This window comes from Parambassis ranga, chromosome 1 (assembly GCF_900634625.1).
Source record: "Parambassis ranga chromosome 1, fParRan2.1, whole genome shotgun sequence".
NCBI lineage: Eukaryota > Metazoa > Chordata > Actinopteri > Ambassidae > Parambassis > Parambassis ranga.
The window spans coordinates 21,052,404-21,078,872 of NC_041022.1; the positions used below are offsets into that span (position 1 = coordinate 21,052,404).

General features: G+C 42.9%; 1 protein-coding gene across 2 annotated transcripts; it reads right to left on the minus strand.

Moving 5' to 3' along the window:
* Window positions 1-9,820: 9,820 nt before the first annotated feature.
* Window positions 9,821-25,793, minus strand: nacc1b (nucleus accumbens associated 1, BEN and BTB (POZ) domain containing b). Of its 2 annotated transcripts, none has more exons than XM_028410727.1 (8): window positions 25,672-25,793; window positions 19,971-20,121; window positions 19,431-19,673; window positions 17,952-18,173; window positions 16,527-16,989; window positions 15,918-16,215; window positions 15,598-15,695; window positions 9,821-15,437 (listed from the first exon to the last, which is right to left on the minus strand). In XM_028410727.1, the coding sequence occupies exons 1-8, from the start codon at window positions 25,764-25,766 to the stop codon at window positions 15,109-15,111; spliced, it is 1,899 nt and encodes a 632-aa protein (XP_028266528.1). In that variant the 5' UTR covers window positions 25,767-25,793; the 3' UTR covers window positions 9,821-15,108. The 2 variants fall into 2 exon arrangements, with proteins under 2 accessions (XP_028266528.1, XP_028266534.1); XM_028410733.1 differs by lacking the exon at window positions 25,672-25,793 and adding an exon at window positions 24,335-25,197.
* Between the last annotated feature and the right edge of the window lie 676 nt (window positions 25,794-26,469).

The window sequence follows — 26,469 nt, forward strand, 5'->3', positions numbered from 1 at the left end:
TTGTGCAGTATGTTCATGTGCCTACATGTGATTCGGGGCGGGAAATGAACCATGAATTACCAGTCAGTCTGTAGTTAGTCCAACATGACATCAGCTGATTTCACTGAGGAGGTAGTCAGTCACTACTGAGAACAGCTGCTGTGTGTGCGGTCAAAACAAAACCACGCAGACTCAGGCACGGCATCAGGGCGCCCACATCCGTTAGCTAGCCGCTAGCCGTTTTTGCTCATCTGCCTGTCAACGCGGTGGAGATGCTGCCCTGCTGCTCTGGACACTAATGGTTTATTTCCTGCTCTGACTCCGATCCGTCTTAGCGAGGTGAAGTCAGGTCTGTAGCCAGCCGCCCTCGCGCCTCCCTGCAGACGTTTAAGCACATGATTGGCTGAGGCTGTGTTATTCTCTCTGGGTGATGAGAGACAGCCTTGGCTCACAACGAATGGGTCTGCCTCTTTTATTGAAAAGCTTTAGCTAATGAGAGGAGAAATAGTTGCTGGGCAGGATGTCTCCACTGGCCGCCCAGAGTCAGGCTTACAGCTCCATCTGCTGGAGGCTGTGAGTCATGTAATTTCTTTGTGTCATGTCAAGCAGCACTGAGGTGTGCTGCAGAGCTGTGTAAATATAACCTGATGCTTTAATTGTGTCAATGAGCATTACTCCTGTTCAAAGGCTTTATGCAGTATCAATCTTATTTTTAATTGTGATCCAGTTTTCTGAATTCAAGCAGTTGCTTTTATCCCCAGTTGGATTTTTTTAATCAAAGGGCTCAGGGGTCAGATAACAGGGTTTGATGCAGGTAAGGTGCAAAAGCAAAAGCGTTCCTTCTCTCAGAGCACTTTTAATTGTATTCCTGTTACTAGTTCATGTGTGCTTTTAACGTGCTTTTACATATTCAAGTCCTCATTCCCTAAATGCTTCACTGCGGAAAATTAACTACAAACTTGGAAAATGGCTGCAAGCATAAATGAAGCACTCGTGTGGTTTCCACTCCAGTTCATGCGTCACTGTAAAACCTCTGCACGCAGAATGGAGGTCATTGAAAAGTAAAAGCTTCAGGAAACAGAGGACTTTCTGCTTTTTAATGCTGGGCCCAGACTGCAGGGGGTTTGGGTTGATTCCCTCTGCCTTAGACATGTGGTCAGACCTTCCTCAAACCCAGAGAATGAGGTTTGGGTCAAAGTCTTGAGTAATATGTGAGATCCAGTTTAAAATCGATGAGTGAAGTTGATTCAAGACACCATGATTGATGGCAGATATGACATTTAAAAATCTGGTGAGTGGGTCAGTTCTTTCACATTAACCAGACTACAAGGAGGCAAAACAGCTGATGATATTGCTAAGCAACAGTAAACGTTCCAGCCTACTAAAGCTAACAGCTAGTGTTTTTTTAACACTAACTTGTTAGATACAAGTTAAAACTGGCTGTTATAATCTCAGCCTGTCCTCACTGAAGAATAGACAAACTGTCACAACCAGTCTCCCCTTCTCTGTTTTTGCTGCACCACAGTCTCTGCTTTGTTTACATCAGCTTTCCCACAAGATCATATGAGATCACGTGAGGCGCTCCCTCTGGCACAATAATCTTTATATCATCTCACAGTGTGTGTGTGGTGCCATTATGTTCAATATGCCTTTTTTCCCAAATCAGTTAGGATGTTGTGACTCCTGTAGTCTGAGCCCAGCTCGTGTTAAACTACACAATGAACTCTTGTCATACTGTAACATGGCATCTGTTTGTGTGAGCACTGCTGCTTGGCTTGTTACCCAACCCAAGTAAAATGCTTGTAGTCTTTTACAGAAATTGGTTTGGCAGGATTATAAACATTTTAATTGGTCATGATCCATACGTTTGTTCTGAAATTGACTTCTTTTAAATCTAGCTGTACATGTATCTAATGCTTTGCCTACTCAGAGGTACTTGTGATTGTATCCCAAGCAACTTAGGTACCTAGGTTAGGTACCTAGACACCTCAGCATGAAGCCAGGGCAGGGGTTCAAACTTCCAACTTTATGGTTAGGGGACAAGCACTCTTACCATCTGAGCCACAGCTACCCCAGCTTCTGCTAAATCTGCTAAAAAAAAACATTATCAAGGTTTATGTTGGAATGTACCTTGATTGGTTAAAACCTGCTAATAAAACTACTTAGGTGAAGTGCCAATGGCCAATAGTAGAGTGCCATTTTACGAGTGACACTGATATTTTTGTGGGAAGTATTTTGGGGATATGAATGTGCAAATTCACAAAATAATGTCAGTCATAGTGCCCTTTAAACAAACAGCATTATGAAATTTACATGTCATTACATTGGTAGAAAAATGTCAGCAAATGTAACTCCACTCCTCCATGTTTGTTTTCTACATGCACTATATGTGTGCTATGGCAGCTGTTGCTGCTGTTTAACAGAAAACATCTGCATAAAGTGAATCACGTGATTGTTTTGTCACTGGCATCCAGAGATTTCTGCAATTTCTCAGCGTTGTGTTACATTTCATTAAACTTGTTCAACATGAAGTGACCAAATGGTACATTGAGTGTTACTGTAGTTGATTACATCCATCTAAAGGATGCTAGTTTAGCGTTATGTTTGAATGAGTGCAGCACTTTGAGCTGCAGTTCCCTGTGTGATTTACCCTCTTATATAAAAGCTTTCACCACATTGCAGATGTTTCTGTCATGAGTTTTTAATTGAGAGGCACTCTCCAAAATGAAATCATTACCACATTCTATTCTGAGAGCAGGACCATCCGGTGAAATTACATTTTCTTTAGCGGTGATGAGCATGGTGCGAGTCCCCGGTGGCTTTGAGAACTTGCATGCAGTTCTGAAAATAACCAGGAGGCCAACACTTTCACACATCAACAGACATCCTGTGAAACTCCTGTGGAGTGAAAGACCAACACTGACACATCAGCTGGTCACTGACGATTCTACTCACGCAGTCACAACACGTGTTTCCTCGCAGAATAAGTATTTTCTTACACACTGAGACAGTTTGACATGTCACAGTCACTGGGTCAGTGTCACTTACTGGAACCCTTGAACATAACAGAGCTGCTGTATTATTAGTAACACCTGTGCTTTATCCTCTATTGTTATATTAGCCTGCCTGTTGGATGAGTCTCACTGCATATCCAGAAGCTTCCATACAGTCATTAAACCCTTCTACACTATTTTAATGACAAGAGCGAGCATTAATCTTTGTGTGTGAGGGTAGCCATTTAAAATAGGAGATTTTGCAACAATACTGTAATTATTTCAAAAAATAAATTAAAATCTAGGAAAAGGGTAAATTAAAGTTGGCTCTTAGATACTGAACTTTCATCAACCTTAATGAAATTAAAGGTAACGTTTGTGGCTAACTGAAAAATAAGTCACACTATTTTAACTTAATTAACAAGTAGTGGCATTGACAGTAACTGATTTTTAGAATGAATCACTAGAATCATGTTCATATAACAAATATTGTTTGAATAATCAAACACAAGTTGTAGCCTACAGTTAGTTGGTAGCTCCCAGCACAGTGTGTGACTCCTGCTGCAAAATCATTGTCAAAGGAAATGACAAAACATACTTGACCTGTACCTGAAAAAAGAGGCAGCAGCAGTTACTTTACAACACAATAAGACCTTAGTCTTATTGTGTTGTTAAAAAATATGTTATCATGGACAGTATTTCCTTCTTCTCTGGTAGAAAGTATCAGTGCAACATTCAGGGCAGCTAAAGATACAAGAAATAAATGCTGGTGTCAGAGTTAATTTTCAGCATGTAAACTCTATGGTGATAGATATAGACTCTAGTCTATATAGAATTTACTCAAATGCCACAGAAGCGGTTTGAAAATGGCTGCTTAAATTACCTCCCCATCGAGCTGCTAGTATGGCTGCAGATGTATGGCGGTCTGGTTTAAACCCTGCAGTGCTCGTGTGTGTGATAACCTGATGTACTTGGTGTAACACATTTCCGCTGATTGCCATAGCAACAAGAACTGGAGTCTGATTAACAAGGACTTATCAGCACAATCAGCTTTATTTTGTTAGCTTGACATTTGCTCTCAATTAGGTGAACTAATGTTCTCCTTAATGTAACTGACTTATGTTGTACATGAAAGAAATTTCCACATGCTTTTATTTTGTAATGCCACCCATGGCCACAGTGGCCACTGTTCACCATCTCTGTGAGGATATGCTGCTTTTCCTACTGGAGAGAGTGTGTGTGTGTGTGTGTGTGTGCTTGGACAGAGAAGGTAAATGAAAACCCGACACAGCCGTAAGGTCAGTCCTGTTTGTTACAAACCTTTTATTAAGATATTCAGATTTTTTTCCTCATTTTAATCAGTCTGGTTTCTTTTTCTCTTTACAGTAGTTAATGTGCAATTATTTTTATTACTGGGTCACAGTTAGGAATTCACAAAGTTATTGGCACTTGGAACACATGAGGGAAACACTGGCATGTACATGGGGCGGGGCAGGGGCGCAGCGGGGGTGCATTAGGGTTTGGATGGCGAGGGGCAGGGCTGGGGTTAAGATCTGTGTGAGTGTGTGTAGTGGGGGTGAGGTTGGGTATTTTCTTTGACATCAGTAGATGCTACTGCATTGTTTTTATTTATTTTTTCCTTCTTTTTTTTTTAATTTCCAAAAGCTTGTATTTCACTTTTTTTAATTTTTCTGGGTTATGAAGCATAATAAAGAATAATACCTCATGCTGCGAGTGCACATCTAACAATCAAACTCTGATAGTGCTTCTATGTCATAATGTACAGTTTATATATTTATATATTTATAGTGGGGAAAAATGAGAAAAAATAAAAAAAAAAGTTCTGCAGACTATTTTCACCCAACAACACCAGAGACAAGAAAGAGAAGAATAAAAAAAAGTCATTCACTGTTGCCATGATCATATGTAAGCCCCGCCCCCTCCGGTTCTGTAGTATGATTCTGAGGTAAGAGTGTGTTGACATGGATTCTCGCTTGTGTCCCGTTTCTGTAAAAACCCTGCACTGTATTCGTTCAGATGGCCCGAGAGCGCTCTGCTGAGGCTCTCGGGTTTGTTCCTGAAAAACAAAAAAAAAGTATGTACCTGCTTTGTAACGGCAGCCACAGCAGTTCAGAAGCTGCTGGCAGCGCTGAGATATCTGCGGGGGATTAAGGTCTGCTATGGCTGAGAGCTCCCGAGGTAAACTGGTACTTTTTTTTTTTTTTTAAACTGCATCAGTGACACGAAGACGCACATCCTGCGACACATCCTGAGAGTCTGCAGGTGTGGGTGCGAGCTTCTGTATCTGAGAGGTTTGCCCGTTTTGTATTCATGTATACATATACAGTATTTATATATATATGTGTGTGTTTGATATATATATGCGTGAGCACGTGTGTTGTCTCTGGTGTGTGGGGATTTGGGAAAGAGCGGAGTACATGTTTCTGATCGAACACGACAGACCAGCAGGAAAAGAGACTTGAGGAGCATGTGGGAAGTCAGGAGGAGGGGTGAGGGAGGTCAGGCCGCAATGCCGAGGAAGATGAGGAGGAAGAATAGGAGGAAGGCGACTGAGCAAGAGGGGTCAGGGATGGAGAGGGAGAGATAAAACCACAAGGCTTCACCTCTGGGTTACAATCGTGATTCAAAAGAGTCTTGCATCCCCTTCCCGCTCTCTCTGTTCTCAAGTTTAGCCAGTTTTTATACAAGTAATGACACAACTGTTGACATTCCTCCAGATGTTCAGCAGGGTCCCTACACAGAAAAACCCGCCTCTTCTGAAACCTTCCATACACATCCTTTGGCATGTTTCTTTGCTTTTTAATGTTCATATTTTACAGCAATCACAGTGTAGAACAGAGATTTCACCCAACGCTTTGAAGTTTCCTTCAACACTACTTAAAGGACCAACGTGTAGAATTTAGTGACATCTAGTGGTGAAGCAGCATACTACAACAAATTGAATTACAGGTTTTAGGGTGTGTGTGTAGGAGGACCCATGCTGGCTCTGACTATATTCTGATACTATTCTACATTTCTGCTTCCAGATTTCTTTAAATCCTACATGGGGCCCTTTAATATGTTTGATTATTTTTAGTTGTTTTAGGGAGAATTTTCCCTTTAATATTTTGAATAAAAGTCAAAATTGTAGGAACTGTGTAGGAACCCTGTTTGGATCAACAGCACCAGCCTTAACCCTTTACTGGTAACCCTCACCCAACTGGTCTGCCTCCATCCCCCCCCCCCCCCACCCCACCCCTGCAGTCTGTTCATTTGCCCGCTATATCCCACCCAAGATGGGGGGAGGGTAGGCAGGTCAATGGGTACACCCTCATCATTATTACAGTAAACAAATGTCATAGAGAAAGAAGAGAAAAACATACAAAATAAAAAAAGGGAATAATAGTACAAAAAGGTAAAAACAACAAAAATAAAGAACTTACAAAAAACCCTCACATTACGTCTACAACCCCCCCCCCCCAACAAATCAATAAAAGTCCCACTTCTGAGGCCAACGTCCAAACCACAGACAGGAAGTGACACAGTGAGTGTGCTTGGAAAGGTGCAGAGGGCTTTGGCTCTCTGGGACAGTTGAGCGCTCACCCAAAGGTGCTTTTTTTTTTAAAGACTATTCCACTCATTGTCACTTTTCTTCCTTTCTGTGGATTGGCAGTCAAGACGGAGATCAGGAGTGAAAAACAGGCGGCCCAACTCAGGGATGGGGGAGACAAAGCCTGCATGGCTCTTTTATTTTGGAAGTCACATCAGCAACTTTCAATCTGCTGACAGCTTTATTTGGCAACGTAGCCCACGACTGGTGGACGTTTTGGCGTCTTGTGTCTGATTTGTTGAATGAGCAGCAGAAGCCTCCAGCGGCCTGCTGTTAAGGTGCTCAGACGAATACAGTGATCGAGACTTAAGAGATAGATAACAATCGTAGCTTCTGTAGTAGGATCACTGATTCTTGGGATCCCACCCTCTGGTGGTGTGGGAAGTTACTGCAGCTGCTGAGCCCCCCCCCCCTCCAATTCTCAGAGCTGCAGTAGCTGTGTTCAGCCACCAGATGGTGTCTAAAGAAAAAAAACATTCAAGCAACAGTAGCTTATTCTTTGTGAAAAGCTGGTTCAAGAACCAGGTCAAGTAAACTTACTTTGGGTTGATTTCTAATGAAATTCTATGCAAAGGAATGTATCTGAATTGTCAAAGGACAATGAAGAGATTTTTTAAGACAGACATTCAGACTTGAAGTCTTAAAATGAAGTGAGCCTGGCAGCATTTAGTTTGCCTCATCTGTCCATCCATTTTTTTTTAGTCACCTCCTGATCCCGTCCCGACAACAGCTGTAGTACAGTAAAAACCAAACATCTGGTCCAGCATTAAACCCCCGACCCTCAACCCTCCCCGCCCACAGCACCTCAATCATATAACAATCGCAATGCAAAAATATGTGGTTCTCTTTCTCTAAACTATTATACAGCTAACCATGTCTCCACTTTCTCTTTTTGTTGTTTTTTTTTTTAATACACAACTTGGCAACTCTACGTACAGGTGTTAATGTTCAATTATTAGTAGCATCTTCTTAAAGTAACTTTCAACAACTACAGTACACTAGCTCAAATGTAAAAAAACAAACAAACAAAAACAATATAACAGAATATGAAATGACACAACCAAACTTTTATCGCTTAAAAATAAAAATTAAACCCAAAAAAAAACAAAAAAAAGCCTGCTCTGGCCCCACTCAACCTTTAGACAGAAAACTGTGCTCAGACATAGCTGCCCTACAGAGGGGCAAAAACTGCAACCTGTGATGACTTTTAAAATGTCAGAGGTCACAGGTACATCTTATATCTTATAAAAAAAGATATTCTGTGATATACATCCCGTGGTTCTGGAATTTCCGAGGTTCGCTGTTTGCAGTTTCATACAGTTTTTTGCTCTTTGTAGGTCAGAGGAGTGTTCAAAACTTCCTTACAAAAATCCTTCTGGTCTTTCCTCTATTCATAGCACTCAGCTACTGGCTTGTCACATTTCCTCTAAACCAAAGAGGAAACAGACACAGACAGATATTTATGTAAATATCGCTTTGCTGTGCTCGTTGGAAGTACGCCAAATTTATCTTAAAAACCCCCGCCTCTCTGAAACCCAGTTCAAACTCCTGCGCACCCAGTCAGCAATCCAAGGCTCCTGGTGATCCGGCCCGGGCACCATCAGATAAGAAGACATGCAAACGATTAACTCGCTTTAACCGTCTTTTTGTCAGTCTCACAAAAAAATATTTTTCAAAAATCACAAAATGTTTTACGTCTAAATGATCTTCCTTCCTGTTTTAGATCAATAAAGCCTATGTTCAGACTATGTGTAAAAACAATAAAGAGGTCTTAGCACTGCCTCAGTAGGCTTGCCCTCTACCTGCCCTGTCAGCCACACTGTTTCCACTGCTCTAGGTGATGATGATGCAGTTTGTGGCAGCTTCAATGGCAACATGAATTCCTGGCACACCTCAACAAGAAATCTGACCAATCAGTGCTGACCTCTTCTATCCGTCATGGAAGCTTAGAAGTATGTCCAATGATATGGGGGTGTTTTTTTCTCCCCAGGAGAAGTAGTCCAACAGGGGGCAACTTCTGCAGTAGTTCCTTCAGTAGAAAAGGGCGTAATAGCTCCTAATATGTGGGTTTCCCTGCAGGCTGTTTCATCATGAATACAAAGAATGACAAATTGTATCTGCTACATACAATCACACATATTATTGCTTCTCTCTGATGAAGGTAAAGCATTTTGACTTGGATCACAACTAACATTTATTTTCCTTATTGGTTTGTGTAAAACATCCACTACTTTCCTGAGCCCTTCCAATTGCTTGTCTTGTTCAACCAACTGTCCAAACACCAAAAGATATTCCATTTAGTATCACAGAAGATTGAGAAAACAAGCAAATATTTACATTTGGAACTACAGAAGAAAATGCAGTAGCCAGTTGATGCAACAAAGACTGTCCTTCTATCTCAGGAGTTGGTTCCACTGAACATACAACTTGTCATGGACTGCGAATAAACATGAATTTGATCAAATGAGGGGTCACAAGTAGTACTGTACTCTCAAAATCCTGCTAACTGTTTTTTCCAGACCTCCACTTCATGACAACAGATGAAGATTTGCGTAGTTTTTTAAACGTAACACACACTGACAACAGCTGGGCACACTTGACTGCCAGCAAGGCCAAATCGCATCCATGGTCTCAGTAAAAATGCCTTCGCATTATCACATCGCAGGCGGTGGGGGGAGACATTCAGCCATATGTTTCTGGACATAAAAGATGTTTTTTTTTTATCCACTTAGAAATATTTAGTGCAATTTTGACAATGGAAAAACAATTATAGATCATTTTCTTTTGTTTTCTGGACAAATCCTAGCTCATGTTTGAAAGCTTTACTTGAGATCTGGATCCCATTTCACAAGTCGTTCTGAGAGATTTAGGCAAATCTACCATTTATTTATTCAGCCCCTCAACCCCACCCCTCTGCAAGATGCCACGCTACATAAACAAACAAGCACCCAGGTATTTATCTTGGTGGCACAGGGCCAGAGAGAGACAATCACCTCCTCCTCCCCTCTGTCATTAGACTGCTCTCTCTCTCTCTCTCCTCTCACTCTTGTGTCTTTGTCTGGATTGAGGCTTCGCTCATGTGATGGCAGAATGCCGCAATGCCTCGTCTGTCCTGGGAGATTCTTAACAAACATCTCCTCCTTAGGAAGAATAGCACCACCTCCCTCCTCCTCCCCTTACTGCTCTAGTCAAAGATATTAAGAATTATAACACCCCCCCCCCCCCCCCCCCCCCCCCAAAAAAAAAAAAAAAAAACACTTGGTCACTTGGTTAAAACTGTCTGGTTGATATTCACCTCATGATTGGCTGCGTCTCTCATGTGGTCATTCTGATTGGTCGGCTGCAACAGCCGGGGGAATATAGGGACAGATAGACTATCCTCATCAATAGTCTGATTATTAAAGGTGCAGTAAACACACACACACAGCCCACAGCGTCCCACTCACACACATACACAGATGTGCTTACGCTCAATTATTTTCATATTTGCAAGTAGCTCACATGTGTATGCACACACACATGCACACACATGCAACAACATATTTGGCAGACCCATCTGTTGTTGTTGTAGACAGCAAACGCTCACCCACTCACACATACAAGGGCATACAGATATACAGGGGGAGAGTTTGGCAGGGATTTGCATTCTGTGAGGGAAATGGAGTCAAGACAGAAATGAAGCAGCGGTGGATAGAAAATGATGGTTCACGTAATGAAGCAACAAGGGACCAACACTATTTAGCTCCTTCCTGTGTGTTTGTGTGTGTGAAGAGAAAGAGAGAGAGAGATACACATGGGGGGGCAGCAAGGGAGAGAAACAGAAATGTATACATAGAGGGAAGGCGAGACAGAAAGAGATGTAAACAAAGAAAATAGAAAACAGAGAAATGCTGAGAGGACAGAGAGGGAGCGAAGGAAAGGAGAACTGAGGGCAGACCAAAAAGTATGAGATGGAGGAGAGGTGGGGAACAGAGTATGAGTCCTGGCTGCAGTTGTGCTGCTGTCCCATGCAGGACGTTTACCAGGCAGCAACTGGGTTTCTAGGGAAGGAATGTGGAAGACAGAAAGACCTAAAGCGAAGGGTCAATAGAAGTGCTCGTAATCTGCTTCATCTCAAAACTACTCCTGAAACAGTGCAGCTGCGGCCATGACATGCAACATGGCCACAATACTTGTATAGCTTTGATATGGCACGGGTGTAGACTCCATGTGTTGGATATGGATATGTGACTCTGCAGATGTGTGTGTAAAGCAGAGGGAAAAAAAGGTATGCCGCTCTCTGAGGCAGACAAAAACAAACAGCCACTCATCTCAACCTCTGTGCACATACCACCCACTCACACACACACATACACACACACACACACATACACACACACACACACACACACATATATACAGACCTTGCAGAGCTGAGCACCCAAACCACCCACACAGAGTGACAGACATGCGCAGTCGCTGTATGAAGCCAGACACACACGTATGCAGCACATAGATCGAGACGCAGACCCAGCCTGGCATAGGCATGCGCATTATACACACACATACGCACACACACACACACACTGTACCACTGTCAAAAGCTCTTTCTAGTGAGGAGGCAGACATTAACATGCCATAAATGGAGATAGAGGGAAGCGAGAGGAGAGGAAAGAAAAACTGCATACATACATTAATATGCACACACACACACACGTTAAAAACACACCCACACATTGTGTTCGCCCACAGATGCACACAAAGCCTTTACAAACAGCTCCTGAACCCACCCTGCAACAAACGGCACACACACATACATACACACCGGTATGCATGCATGCATTCACACCAAATCATCCAAGCGTCCCAGCCACCACCCCCTCCTCCTCCTCTTCCCCCCTCTTCATTCGTCCCTTCTCTCCAGGGAGGCTTTAGACTGTCCTCTTCTTCCCTCTCCATCTACCTCAGATGTTTTTTTCCTCATTTAAGGCAGCGCTTCTTTCTTGTATTTAAACAAAGCACTGGAATGAAACCATTTTTAAGAGGGAAAATAAAAACAATGTGCAAACCATCTCATTCACCTCTCGTCTCTCCTCTAATACCTTTCTCTATATTCTTGTCTTCTTTATGTCTCACATCTGCCCTCGGGTACTCACCGCTCGGTTTACTCTCCATAGATCGTACCACTGTGCTCCAGAATAAACTTCCTCCTTCCATCCTTCTTTTAAAGCAGACATTTTTTATAACACTGATCTATAAAACTGGTTAAGTTTAAGACTGGTTAGACAACGCCTTTAAGGCTGTTTTTGGTTCTTAAATTATGTGCAGCGCCGTTTTTGTGTTTCACAACAGGCTCTCGACAGTGTGTGTGTGTGTGTGAGCGTGTGACAGTCCAAACATCATTAATAAGTGACAGTTTCTTTACTTGCTCACTCCTGATGCCACACTGCCAATAAGGTGCTTGAGGTTTCTGCTATTAGGAAAATCACAGGCCGAATACTAAAAAATGAACACTGATTTACAAAAGGTTTTAGGTTCTTTTAGTGTTACTCGTGTTTTTAGCAACAATAAGCTACTAGTAGTAGTAACATGTTTGTCAATTCTGGCAAATGCACAATTTTTTCACACAGGCAATGGCACATAAAAACATTAAAAATGACTGAATGAATGAAATGAAACTACACATGTGAGCTGATGTTCTTTCAAATTAGACTGCATTCCCTTTTTTAACCATTATGGCACATTACACACTGAAGGCTTACTGCAGCCATCATCTAATTTGGTAGAAAGTAATATCAACAAGGTTCCCACAAAATTTGAAAACATCTCCATGACTTTTTTCAGGACCAGAAAACTCCAGCTACGCTGCACATATGCAGCCAACAGCTGAAGACATTAAGACTTGGATGATATGTTTAAATTCTCTAATTAATTTGATCTAAGTATAACTATCATAATTAGTTTCATGACTTTCCAGTGCCAGAAAATTCCATGACTTTTCCAGATTTTTAATTACTGTGGGAACGGTGCATCGACTGGAGGAAACAAACTGAACGTGAGTACTAGTTACCACATCACTGCCAAATGCAGCCACCAGAACCACAACAACAATCTGTCAATAAAAGGGGACCAACAGCTGACAGTCATCAGGAGTTGAATTTTCACTGCTCTGGCCTCAGTCTTGTCACACACACGATCCCAACCCCACCTCATTTAAGCCACAACATAAACCTAAAAAAAACATTTTCAAGACAAAGATATGTGTGGACACATGAAGAAACTGCCGTGTGCATTTCAACATCAGACCAAATAAAACAGAGCACAGTAGATTATGTTTGTTTTTTACACTACTTCTTACAAGTTCTAGACTTTAGTCCGACTATAACTAAACTTGAACCAAAGCAGTGGTACAGAGGATGCTAAACTAAACGTTCACTTAGAGCCCCTTTATTCAATTTCAAACTGAACAGGAGCAAACGACCCCTCCAGGGTTTAGCTGATGAGTGTATTTATCTGTATTGTGTGTTCTGTAGGTCAGATTCTATCTATAAAAGCACTTTTGCATTCTTGTTCTTTTTTTTCTGAAAGCTGCCATTCAGCAGTGCACAAGTATCAAATATGACTGGAATTACTTTCAGGGTTGTTTCTATGCCAACATTTTTCTGTGATTTCCATTACTTAGCAGCTTTCTGTAATTTTTAATACCCTCCACAAAGCCAGAAATATAACTTCTAAACCAACTTTCGGCCAGTGCAGTGAGATTAACTGCAGCCTCTTTAAACACCAAACATATTTTTAGCTGATTGCTTACATGTGATGGACAACAGCCTTCGGTGTAATTCCCCTTTAATTCCCACGTTGCTCTGGTGTACTGTAGCTGATGCAGCTGACAGCGCCCAAATGCGTATTAGCGTGTATGTGTGCTCACCGCAGTGATGGGTGAATGAATCGACCAAGCGTGTGTGAAAACACGCTGTCTGGCCTCCCGCTCTCCCTCTCTCTCTCTCTGCCGCAGCACACACACAAACCGTAAGCCCATTCAGACACACACCTACACATACGCACAGAGCTGTATCCTCGCCATGTACCGCCGCCTGAATTAGCACCTTTGTCCGTGCCAGGCGAGCACACATCCAGGCAGCAGAGCCTGAGGAAACCTGTGCTGTTAAGATTCCTCGGGAAATCAATTTAAACATGAGCTGAAACGAAAAGAACATCACTGCTATGTCCTCACACACACACACACACACTCGTTACCAGGTTCACAGGCAAAAACTCGCTTTAAGATAATTCTTGACTTTCCTTCAGGTTTTTTTAAAAAACGGGTGCTAAACAGAGATATATGTTGGATTTCAGCAAATATTTTTTCTCCTTTTTTGCATTTTTTAAATAAAACCACCCTCTCTTTCTGATACTTACAAAAACTTAGTTCGATTGTACTCATACCGCAGGAAATAACAGTGCATTTATCACGCGCAAACTCTTTGACAATCATCAGTAACAAGTTTCCTCTCCCTCAGGATCCTTGGCAGAAAACACACATAGGAAAAAAATAGCACAAAAAAAGTAAACAAACTGTTTTTAAGGGTAATAAAGTGTGGGAGGTTCAAGGGAATAGGTTTTAGTCAAGCAAATCTTAGTTTTCTGCATCTGCCACTACACTGGCTAACAAATCTGAACCACAACTCACCAGCCAATCAAAGTGCTGCTGTCCAAGTCTGAACTTGGTAGCATTTCTCTAAAGACGGGATGGTCAGTTTCCCAGCATGTCTGGCAGGGGTTAAAGAGCAGAGTTGGTGGGGTCAGGTTGAGGTTGAGGAGTTCATGAACCATGCCAATATACATATTAATATTCAGTCTAACGCCTGACCTCATCAACACCATGCTCAGAGAAGCTTCCATCTGGCCGTCCAGATGAAATAAAGCAAAACAAACAAATCAAAGGAAAAAACAAAGGGGCTCGGCACAATCTCACTCAGGCCCACTGACTTCGAATGCTTCGCCACGCATACATTCAATATCAAAACAACAGTGTTAGCAGAGTTTGGGAAGGAAATATCACTTTCTCCAAACAGGATTACCCCTCCCCACCCCCCGCCCCAGGGAATGTCTGTGATTGGTTATGGTAAAAAAAAGGGCCTTAGTGACAGCACATACTTTAAAACATAACAAATAAAGGTTGAAACAATAAGGTCTTATGAAGGTTGCAGAGAATCAAGAGGTGTGTGTGGGTGGGTGGGGGGGGTTGTCAACCTCTTCTCTCTGCAACCATTCTCTGTGTCTTTCTATCTCTCTTCGCCAGAAGAGGAATGAAGAACGACCCAGAGCGATTCATTCTGGGCTGTGGAGAGAGATAGAAATGTGGACAAATGAAAGAAAGGAAAGCAGAACAATCTGAGAGAGGTGTAAGAGAAGAAACAGATCCCCAAGCACGTGGCAGCAAGGGGAGGAGTGATAAAGACCACAGTTGCCATCGTTTTCTACTCATTACCCACAGAAATGCCATTCCATCAATCTGTCCATTTATCTATCTGTCCGTTCACTCACTCAAAACAAAGTGCTGCCATCTCCTCCTGCCCCATGGAGGGCATCTGCCGGCGTAGCTCCACTTCCTGCTTCAATATTGTTGGTGCTTGCTGCCGCTGACACAGCTTCCAGCGAGGCAGGGTCAAAGCCTTGGTCGGCCCCCAGCGCATCCGCCTCCATCTTCACGCTGTCAGCCAAGAAGGCGGAGTAGGCGTCACTGTCGGCCATCAGGAGTTTAAGCTTGGGGATCCAGCTCTTACGAACAACACGACGGGCGTTGGTACACATGTCGGCTGCAATGGCATTCATCTCGCTTTCTTTGAAGCTCGGAGCAAAATTCTGGCAGTAGACTGGGAGGAAAAAAGGGAAAATGAGAAGAAGATGGAAAAAAGGAGAAGAGAATCTTAATGCAAAGATTTCAAAGTTGGAAGTTCCAAAAAACACACAGCATGGCATGTAAGTCACTGTATTTATAGTGTCAGAAAGTGTGTTTCTCTCTTTGTGACTCACATTTAACAGCATGCAGAACTCTGTTGTCCAGAGGTTTACGACTGGGGTCATTGGTTGAGGAGCGGATGCCGGTTCCACAGCTGTTGGCAAGCGTGCTCCTAAAGCAGAAAAATATTTTTACACATAATGCCCATGTATTTTACAGCAGGTTTCAACAGTTCAAGCTGTAAATTGAGGGATTTAGTTGCCGTAGGAGTTCAATTCTGTGTTAGGAAGACAGTGCTAGTTGGCTTTACATTCTGTATTCCTGATGTGTTTCTGAGAATATTCACAGTGATGTAAGAGATGACAGCGTATGACATTCAAATGCGGACACTGACCTGTCAAAGAATGCGGCTAGCAGGCGTCTGAGCAGCACTTTGTGGCGAGTGCCAGCGCTAACGTGGCAATTCATGAGCTGGGCGCGGGAGATGAACACAGAGGTACCACTCACAAGCTCCAACTTCTCGGCTGGGTCACCTTCCTCATACAGCTTCGGGTGGCAGCGGTTACCAATCTGGCTGATGAGCTCAGCAGGAAGCGATGCCAGGTCCTGCCGGGACCGCCCCCCTCTACCACCCCGACCGCCCCCAGAGTCTAGGGTCATGTCTGGCAGAGCCTCCACCCGCTCACCGACCACTGAGGGAGAAGGATGGATGGATTGTTTGAACATATATCCATCAATGTACAATCGTGACTGATTGGAACATTTCGTTCTAAGCAACCGTCTGATCTTCCCAAAACCTGAGATCAAACAGTTTATAAACAATTTATAAAGTTAGGTCAGGATTCAATTTATATAATTATTTTCCTTAACAACCAGTCCCAAGAAGTTTGGATAAACAAACTTTACAGGACTCATTTTCATAAACACACTACAGCAAGAGAAAAAACTTGTGACCCATAAATGAACTCACACACTGATGTATTCGTCCGCTGGCAGCGCTTACCTGCTGCTCCCGCGTTCAGCATGCTGTACATGGTGTACATGTTGCAGATCTGCCTGTACTGCTCTTCAGCGCTTTCATCTGCTATATCATCCTCTTCCTCGTCGTCATGGTAACTGATGGGCGAGTCGCTAGTGTACATGCTCAAAGTGCCCGGGCTCGTGCCCTCGGGGGTGCCGCCGTTGTTGTTATTGTTGTTATGGTTACTGTTGAGTCCAGCACCTCCCACCAAGGTGGCATTGCCACTGCCCACCATGGCAGCGTTGACTGCAGGTCCACGCCCCGGGCCATCCTGGGTAACATTGTTGGAAGAGGAGGAGGAAGAAGAGGAGGAAGAGTAGCGAGCTGCCTTCCTTATTCCGCCTCCCCCGCCCCCTCCGGACCCCCCACCACCATCACGGTTGCCTCCCTCCCATAGCCGCTTGGCCACAGGGGTGCAGACAACAGAGTAGGGAGACCCTTCCTGCTGAGGAGGAGAAAGAAACCCTGGTTAGGGTTAACACTTAATAATCATAACCAACACTAATGACAAATCATTTCTACAGCTGCATCAGAAGTGTTTAAACATCAAGTAACTGTGCCGACACACAGAACTCAATTTAACTCACAGCTTCTATCTCTAACTATATTCACTACCCAGCTCACTTGCCAAATACTGGCAAAAAAAGTCTTTGGCACATAATTTGACGAAGTTCTCTCTCTCTTTTTTTGGCACAGTAACATTTAAATGTCTCATTGGTGTTCAGTTTCTCTAACTGCAAGAATATCAAAAACACAGAAAAAGGCTCTACTCTAAACATCTCAAATGCTGAATGAACAGGAAATGTGTGAAGATGTTCTCACTTAAAAGTAGCTGATGTTAAATTCACTGACATCTTCCAGTGACAGCAAATGTTAACACAGTGTTGCCTCCTGAGTCATATGCTGACAAATCTGTACACGTGATGGTGTTTGCTTATCTAAATCAGACGTATGTGAGGATCATCACATTGCTCTCATGGTGTATCCTTTCCGTTTCAATCCTGATATGGAGATTAGCACCTGACATCACATGGCAACTATTTTTGAACTGGCAACAGATGTTTTCCTCTAAATTAAATAACTAATAGCTGTAGTCTCTCTGTTACCTGTGTTTTAGGTATCAAGAAACAAGATATGCTGCTGCAGCTTCATCAGTTCCTCAACTGATGAAGCTGCTTGGAGGAACAGCGAAACGTCTTCAAGAAAACTCTCCAGTTGCCTTGCTTTAACCCTTTGAATGAAATGACCTGAATGACTGAGAGTCTTCAGCAACAAGATATGCTGCAAATTCCCCTTTTACTAAAAAAGCTAGCTATGAGTGTTTAACAAAAACTCATTTTATTCATATACACTGTTAACACATAGACTGTTCTTTTTTCAGATAACTGTTTTATGATTCAAGCCTACCTGCTGTGGCTGTGGAGTTGGCTGAGGCGTAGTGGCTGTCTGTTCAGTTTTCACCTTTGACACCAGAGGAAGGGGCGTCAGACAAGAAGCAGGCCTTCCTACAGTCGCACCAGCGACACCGACTCCGCCTCCTCCCACTGTTTGAGTGACGGGGCTCTGAGGCTCAGAGGGTGGAGTCTCTTCAGTGTGGAGACCTTGGGAGTCACAGCTTGGTGAGGAGACCTGGGGTTAAGGCGACATATATACACAGAAAATATTATGCCAATATTTTATTAGGTTATGCAGTTCTGAAAACTTCCAAGTTTGGCTGGTGATTTAACTTTATTATAATAAACTATTCTTGGCTCTGGCGTGTCCATTGATTATTGACAAACACACTCACTAAGTAGTTCCATTGTGTTTCTGTTAGAATGAAAACGTTGCCTCAGCCTGTATCTCTAAGTGGGTATCCATAGCAACAAGGACGCAGTCAAACACTCCAATTACACTTAATAGCCAACATGTTAAAAAGCTATAAGCTGCAGCGGCAGGCACCCCTGTTCCACTGAACACATTAACAAGCATGTGACAGAAGAGATCATTTCACATATCGCGACTCGACTCAATACTTGAGACTGCAGTTGAGCTTACTCAAGAGAATCCCTTGTTTGGGAAAATCATGATAATAACATGGCTAGTTAGCTAGTTTTGTTGTTGTATGTGAACTCTATCCGATCTTTCTGGCCCACAGCTAAGCAAAATTGTCTGCGAAATGCTATAGGTCCATACATTCCATACTATCCATTGACTTACAGCCTCATGGGAAGACAATAAATGTTTGAGATATTGGTTAAATTCAAATACGTTACCAGGAAAAATGTTAGGACAGGGCTTTGTCAAATGACCAATATATTTTGATATCTCCATGAAAAAAAACACATCAATGTGATCTGTAGAGTTTAGTGCAAGATGTGAGTCAAGTTCCTGGCATTTAGCAGCTTGCAAAAGTGGCTGATGGAGTAAACACACCATGTCCTCAATTGACAAACATTTTAAAAGTGGCAGCTGACTAGACACGTCCTTCAGGGACATATATTGTATCTTTACATACTTCTCTTGGTATCATATCAACTCTATGTCTGGAGGTGTTAAAAGGAACTTTGGAGAAAATCAGTTTTTCTCATTAATATGGAGATTTATGCAGCAAGGCACTCCAGATCTAATCAGATCATCTGCTACTATAGATGTAACCTGTAGTGTCAGTATGATGTTTCAATTATTCTTGAGTCACAAGAACCTGTTGAAAAACACAGATGCCTGTGCCACAACACAATGCCATGCATAATGTCACCTACAACAAGTGATGTGGTGGTGGCACATAGCACATGCTGGTCCATTCTTCTGCACTGATTACAAACTATTGCAGTCATTGTTTTATTTATTAAGTTACTAGGTTACAATTCTTAATTGTGTTTACAGTGTCCTCTGTCTCAGGTTTACCTTAAGGAAAAACTCTGTGCCTTTTTCCATGATCTGTTGAATCTGGAGGAAGCCGGCGGTGTACATGAGCAGAAACTGGTCTCCAACATTCATGCTGAGGCGTCCCGTGTAGCAGAAGGCCAGGATTTGCTGGAAGCTCTGTGGCTGCACGGCCGGGGGCAGCTCCACCACTGAGCTCTTCCCCCCGGCATTGAACAGATCCCGGAAGTAGGAGCTGCTGGCTGCCAGCACTGCACGGTGGGCCTGAGGGGTAAACAGCAGGGAGAGGTAAGTCATAGGAGTTTAAAAATACACTGCTACTGGTGCAGGATACATACATCAAGATCAATATCAGGAAATGCACTCGATGCGTTTAAAATTAAAATCTCAAATTACTGATCTCCACAGACCATGTAAGGCAAACTCTACAGTGGGCCAGCAGGTTGTGCCACTCCATTAAGAAAACCAGAATATTTATTAGTCGTGTCTTTTCTGTAAGGTTGTCATTGTATTTCTACTTTTTCTCTCTCTACGTTTTGGCCCAAACAATATAATTCTGACCTTGAAGGCATGTCCCTTGACGACCACAGAGACATCACAGTAGAGGCCCTGCAGCCGCTGTTCGTTCAGACACTCCAGGACGTTGTTGCCAAAGTTAGGGATCGCCATCTGCAGCGTCTGAGCCATAACGCTCTGCCCAGCACCACAGGGTCTGCAGGAAAACAGACAGGTAGAAGTTATGAAGTGGATAAGATGCTCTGAGGAACAATACAGAGGAGGAGATATCTGAAAGGGTGGTGGGATGCGTAGATGAAGGGATGAGATGGACATGTAGCTGAGATAATTGAGAGGTAGCTGAGGAGAATGGTGAATCAGGAAATTGATGAAAATGATGCAGATAAACAGGAGAAGAGAAAACTGTAAGTAAATGAGTTCTGAGGCAGAGCAAAGGAGGACTGGAAGAAACAGGGTAAGTAAAGTGTATGATGATTAATGAATTAAGTATTTGGTAAACAACTTTAATTCACAACTCCAACTTCCAAATGAAAGGGAATTTTGGGCCAACAGCGACAGTTATATAAGCCTTTATATTTTTTTAACCTTGTTTCATTACATCTAATTCACAGTTAATAAACTGTTTGGTGGTTTTTGGCCTACTTTGTTATTTTCTTGTCGCTCCTTCTCAGTCAAAACAGTCGCTTACATAACTCATCTATTTCACTCGTCTTTGTCACCATCCAACAAAGAAGGCTGTGATCAAAACTGGAGGAACTGTCAAACTTGCAGCAGAAAAATGTTGAAAATCCTTTCTTTCACAACTGAAGTGGCTTTTTTCCTTTATTTTTCTTCACAAATCCACAACACATACATAACTATAAACAGTGTAACTACTCAAATTACCAGTATGATGGAGCAGAAATAAACAGACAAAAAACACAAAGGTCAGTCATGATTCTACTGAAACAATATGTTTTATACATGATCGCGGCCTCCAAGTGATGGATGGTGGCTAAACTTAGCTGAGGACACCCACAAATATTGGGTGCTTAAATTGAGTGGATGATGATGATGAGCTCCCACTCTGGCTACAACTCCAAATAAACGCCTCACAGGAAACAATATGATACTGATTAGCCTTATTCCTCCTCAGGGAGGAAGACTCGCAGACAGAACTTAAACAGCAGCCTTCTACCTCACCTCCAGTCCTCCTCATAAATCTGGCAAGAACGTTCAGTGATGCAGCACCAGAGGTCACAGCAAAGGCCTGCCAAAGCAGATTTGAGGACTGTCTTAGCAAGTCTCGTGTTCGAAAAGTGTCCACAATAATTGCATTATAGCTAAGCTAGAGTGTGTGGCATTGGGTGTGAAACAAATATACTAGATGATTCTTTTCAGATTCCCCTAAGTAGCAGGATTTGTGGTTCTACCTCACACTTCAAAAACACACACTGACTTTAATAGAATGCAAACATCATGTTTTGTATTAATTATGTAACAGCTTTCAGGATCACGCACCAGAGTCGAGTCAAGATTGATTAACACAAATGACGAGATTCAATGGCAGCCATTTTCAGCCCAGTACAGTATAACTACGCCCAGCTTGAGTCATTTTGGATACAATGTCCACCTCCACAGCTGGAAAATGTAAACACAATCCACCCACAGCAGTGGCCTTATATATAAAAACTATCACTCAACAACAAAACCTCCTGAGGCTGACTTTGCAAATGGCCTCAAGCAAAAAAAGAAAAAAAAAAAGAAATCCACCAGTTCCAACCATTCACTGAAAACTGAAAGAATGGCAACTGCAAAGCTATTTAGGGAGAACATACTACAACACTAACAAATCAGGTATTGGTGAACCAGAAGAAAAATAAATGAATACCTGAAGTACACATGCACCACTTTAAACTGAGCAAAAATGGGAAAAAAAACAATGATAAGATGAGAAGAAATTGGGACAGAGGTGCAGTAAAATACACATTAAACTTATGTTGTAATTCCCTGAATAGAAAGCTATTTGTAGCACTACCATTTGTCAGTAACACTCAGAGTGGGAGGAGGCCGATTTCTACACAATCAGAACTGGCCAAGCATTGTGCAGCGGAGCAAAACATTAAACTTTGTTGATATGGTGCTGACAACTTTAAATGTAATCTAAACAAATAGGAAAGACACGTGACAATGTCTCCACACAGAACCTCTCATTATAACCACACATTCATTACACTGCACACAAAACAGCCAGGCTTTAATCATTGAAAGTCCTTCTGGGAAACTTAGACCATGCAAAACTTGCAAAATACGACCCATTGGAACACTATAAGGGTGAATAAAGGTGGATTTTCCCTTTAAACTTTTAACTACTTCAGTGTAGATAGTGGTTGTACTGGGAAGCTCCCAGGTGTGAATGCGAGCAGAATGCTCTGGCGTGCGTGCTCAGCAAACCTTTCCTCCCTGAAAAATAAAAGGTTGAAAACACAGGGAACTTAAGCAGCCCTGAGCTCCTGCCATACACCTACATAAGGGCAGCACTGAGAGCAGAGGGCCATCAGCATTTCATCACAATTCATTTTTTAATTTATGGTAACTAATTAATTTTGATATATGTTAGCATATTCAGTAAGGCAGCAAGCAAAGAGAAACCGAGTCTATTTACAGCTCCTGTGCTACACGTTTCATTAACAGTGTTTTAATTTTATTTTTTAATGCTGATTATGCTGGACAAGGAGCCACAAAATTCATGTCAAATACAGTATATCAGGCATAGTTAGCAGCATCTGTGAGTGCTTACAGACTTTAAAGATTGTCCATATATTATATTAGTATAATATTACTGTGTGTGCTAGTTGCGTAAATAAAATATTATTAAGCCTAATTAATAGTGCAGTCCTGTTCTGTACAAAACTAATTAAGATTAAAGACAGAAAGATTATTGGATTGGGAGCACTTTGTACAACTGGATCCGAGTAACACAAAACATCATTTATGCTACATAAATTACAGTTCACTTTTCTCCTACTAATTTTCTTAAAATCAATAATGTTTTGGCAATAATGGACTCGCCTTTTGCCTGCTATTTTACATTGACACGTTAGTGTGCCCTGACAGTGTGTGTCGATGCAAAGAAATCAATATGCATTGCATTAATTCTATTATAATTCAACTCAAGTGTCTCAGAGTGATATTTCCTCCACACGTTCTGGGTCTTATCCAGGATTTGTCTACATGCATTGCTCCTATTTTAACAACTGCATAACATCTGCAGGATTAAAATCAAATCAATCAAAAGTTACTTTTTGACCTTTGAGTCAAAAAAAAAAATCTAGGAACTAAAAAAAAGCATGATCTACACACTGTCTGCCCCCTAACATCTGCACTTTCTGTGGCCTTGAGCGAGCGACTGAACTGACAAGTATCCCAATGGAACTTCACATCGACCAATAGTAGATGACTGTGGTTGTCTCCAGGTGTGAATATGTGCAATCATATGAATCATAAGTAGGCAGTTGCCAAGACAAAGAATGTGCACAAAGAAAAATCCTTGTGCGCATTTAATAGAAGCGAAATGAACGCACATTAAATCACAGCACACCAGCCATGTATATATATATACTCAAAATAACATGACAGCAGTCTGTTTTTTAACCTAGGAACTAACATGTTCTTTCACACGTGTCAACCGCTTGCCTGATCTTTTTAACACACTGTGGAGCATTGACATGTCACAAGGACATCCTGCCAGCCACCTTTTCCTCCTCACAGGTCAGAGAGGTCACAACAACTTCCAAGAAACATAAAGGGGAGTTAATTCACACCACTTGACCTTTGCCCTGCAGTCCCCACGTGCCCCATTATATGCTCTGACTCCATGCTAAACAGAGTGTGTCCCAGTGTGTGAGCGTATCATCTCTGCTTAACTTTTACAATTCATCTCCAGTGCTGTGGTTGACTTTAAGCTGACTTGACTACATGCTAACACCCAAATACCTACAAAGTAACATGATGATTACAGCCAGTGTGCTTGCACTCATTCAATCCACGTACTATTATGAACGCAAGCTTGTGACATCAACGTCAATCACAACTTAATCATATTCAGTTTCCTGGTTTGGGGAGGTTAAAGGTGGCCTGTTAGCAAGTAGCAAGCTAAAGCTAAGGCTAACAGTGGCATTAGTAAAACACTTCACCTACACATATAACTCACAAACATGGCTTTAAAACACGTGTAATAAATTCCAGCGTTGTGTGGCCACCAGTTTTACGACATTTACCGCTGAAAATGTTGTATTTACCGACACTCGTGGGTAGACAAGACACCACATTGTGGCTATAGTGTAGCCTCCCTTGAGCACGACTAGAGCTGAAACTTCAAAAAACCAAATATCATTTATACACATCAATTATACATCAATTAATCTCACATGAAAGTCAAACAGAGTCGATGTCTCGCCGGTCGACGCCTCGGGAGAGAAGGAGACCGCCACCAGCGGTGCACCAGGGCAGTCAGAGCGGGCAGAGAGCTCTCGGTGCCCCGCCGTGTGCCAGCCTCGATGCCCGGTAGGTTTTGGGAGTCCTCGGATGGCCCGGGCCGGTGTGTGCGTGCGTTCACGGAGGGAGGGAGAGGGAAGGAGGGAGGGGGCGGCAGCGGAAAGGGACAAAAAGAGAGCTCTTCTCCTTTATTTTGAATGTCAATACCGTTTATAACTCCCCTAACACACACACGCTGATCATCCGAGGAGCTGGGGGCACGAAATACGCCACAAAAATAGTCCAGGAGGATGAAATATTCAGCAGTTCCGTGCTCTCCCCTCTTTCCGTGCCAGCGCGGTGTGATGTCCGATCAGACCGAATTCCCTCCTCCTCTATCTGGCCGGAATGGCAGCGACCGACACGGGACAGACACGCGTTGTTCCCCTTCCAAAATGTCGCTTATGATATATCACAGCGAATAAATTATTTATTACATCTCCACTAAAAATCGGATCGGCAACACACGCGGGGCTGTGAATACTTGGCTAAAACTCCGATTCTTATTCGTATTTTGACCGAAGAGGTAGAGGGTGGGGGTCTATAGCCGATCCTGGCACTCCATCTTTAGCCGACATCAACAGGTCATCCCGGGACACAAATGCGCTGCAACTGTGGGCGAGACAGACGGATGGATCCGGCATGGCGAGAGGAGAGGAGGGGAAAGGAAAGTAGGGGGCTGGCTGTAAAATCTTAACCCGTTTACCGACAAGACACCATGATACTGGGCAAATCAACGACTGCCAGCGATTTTCAAATCCACCGTGATTAAAAAAAAAAGAAAAAATAAACTGCCGCCTCCCCAAACACCAAGTAGTTTTTAGAAAGCTCAGGAATGCGGGAGAAATAGGTGCCGAGGACTCATCAAGTCATTTGCCCAGGAAGAAGGGGGGGGCAGCCCGCGGCGACGAGTGAGTGGAGCCGGTGTGAAGTGTTAAAGTTTGGTCTGCCCCCCCACCTCCTCATGCGCCCATCCCCCATAGTAGCCCCGTAGCCAGCACAACTTTACCACCCTACTCCCCTAAAAACAATAGCCTAACCTCCACTTCCACACACCACACACCACCCCTCTATCCAAATTCACCCACATATCCATAGGCATCCCTCCACCACCCTCCTTATTACATACACACATACACAGTGCGGGACCCGGACAACTCCACGACCCGTCTTACCGGTCGAGTCTGGACCGATGCACACGGTGACCGGCCGAGTTTTTTTATTTACTCACCCCTTCGTCTGTGTTGCGCTGGAAAGTGTTTCAATGGAGGAGCGGCGCAGAAGAAGCGGTGTAGTGTCTCCCTCCGCCTCGCTACAGACAGTCATTCACTGTGACTGTTTGCTGTGAACCAGCAGTCGGAGCACGCACACAACCCACGCGCACACATAGACACTCGCACGTGCGCGCGCGCGGACTGTCGATCACGCACACAGACACACACACATGCAGGAGAGGAGAGGAGCGCAGAGCCATCGAGGAGGAGGAGGGGGGGGGCGCAGAGGAGCGGAGCGGGGATTTTTATCGAGTCTCCCAGGGGTTGCAGACAGATCGCAGAGCTACCGATCGGCTAGACGGATAGACAGGTAGACAGACAGGTCTGTCTGCACTGCCACATTACTTTCCCCTCTACTGTAACGAACAACAGTTAATTAAATACAGTATTTTCAGCTACCAATGATGACACATAGTAAGTAATATCAGGTATGTTGCATGGGTGCTTCCAGCCTATTGATGCACAATATTTTAATGTCAGGAAAAATGTCATTAAATTAAAATGTAACTTTTCCCGGATGGATTAGTCATTTAAACTATAAAATACGACTTATAAGGGAAACAACATTTTTAGTTATGTTATTTTCAACCTCTAACCACCAGGAAAGTTGATTTTAATCCACGTGGAAATAATATTTGAATCTTTTCAAAATAATGCACCGATCTGAAATGATTTGAATATTGATTTGTTTTATATTCCCTCATATATAGGCATAGTGGTTTCATTCTCTCCTAAATCGCGTTTATAATCAATAG

What these genes read in the sequence shown, in the direction of transcription:
- nacc1b (XM_028410727.1), bottom strand. Translation starts at nt 25,766, where the DNA reads ATGACTGTCTGTAGCGAGGCGGAGGGAGACACTACACCGCTTCTTCTG. An exon ending in AGCGCAACACAGACGAAGGG is followed by an intron (nt 20,122 to 25,671) that starts GTGAGTAAATAA and finishes GTTTTCCTGCAG; the next exon opens with ACCCTGTGGTGCTGGGCAGA. An exon ending in CAACTCCACAGCCACAGCAG is followed by an intron (nt 16,990 to 17,951) that starts GTAGGCTTGAAT and finishes TCTCCTCCTCAG; the next exon opens with CAGGAAGGGTCTCCCTACTC.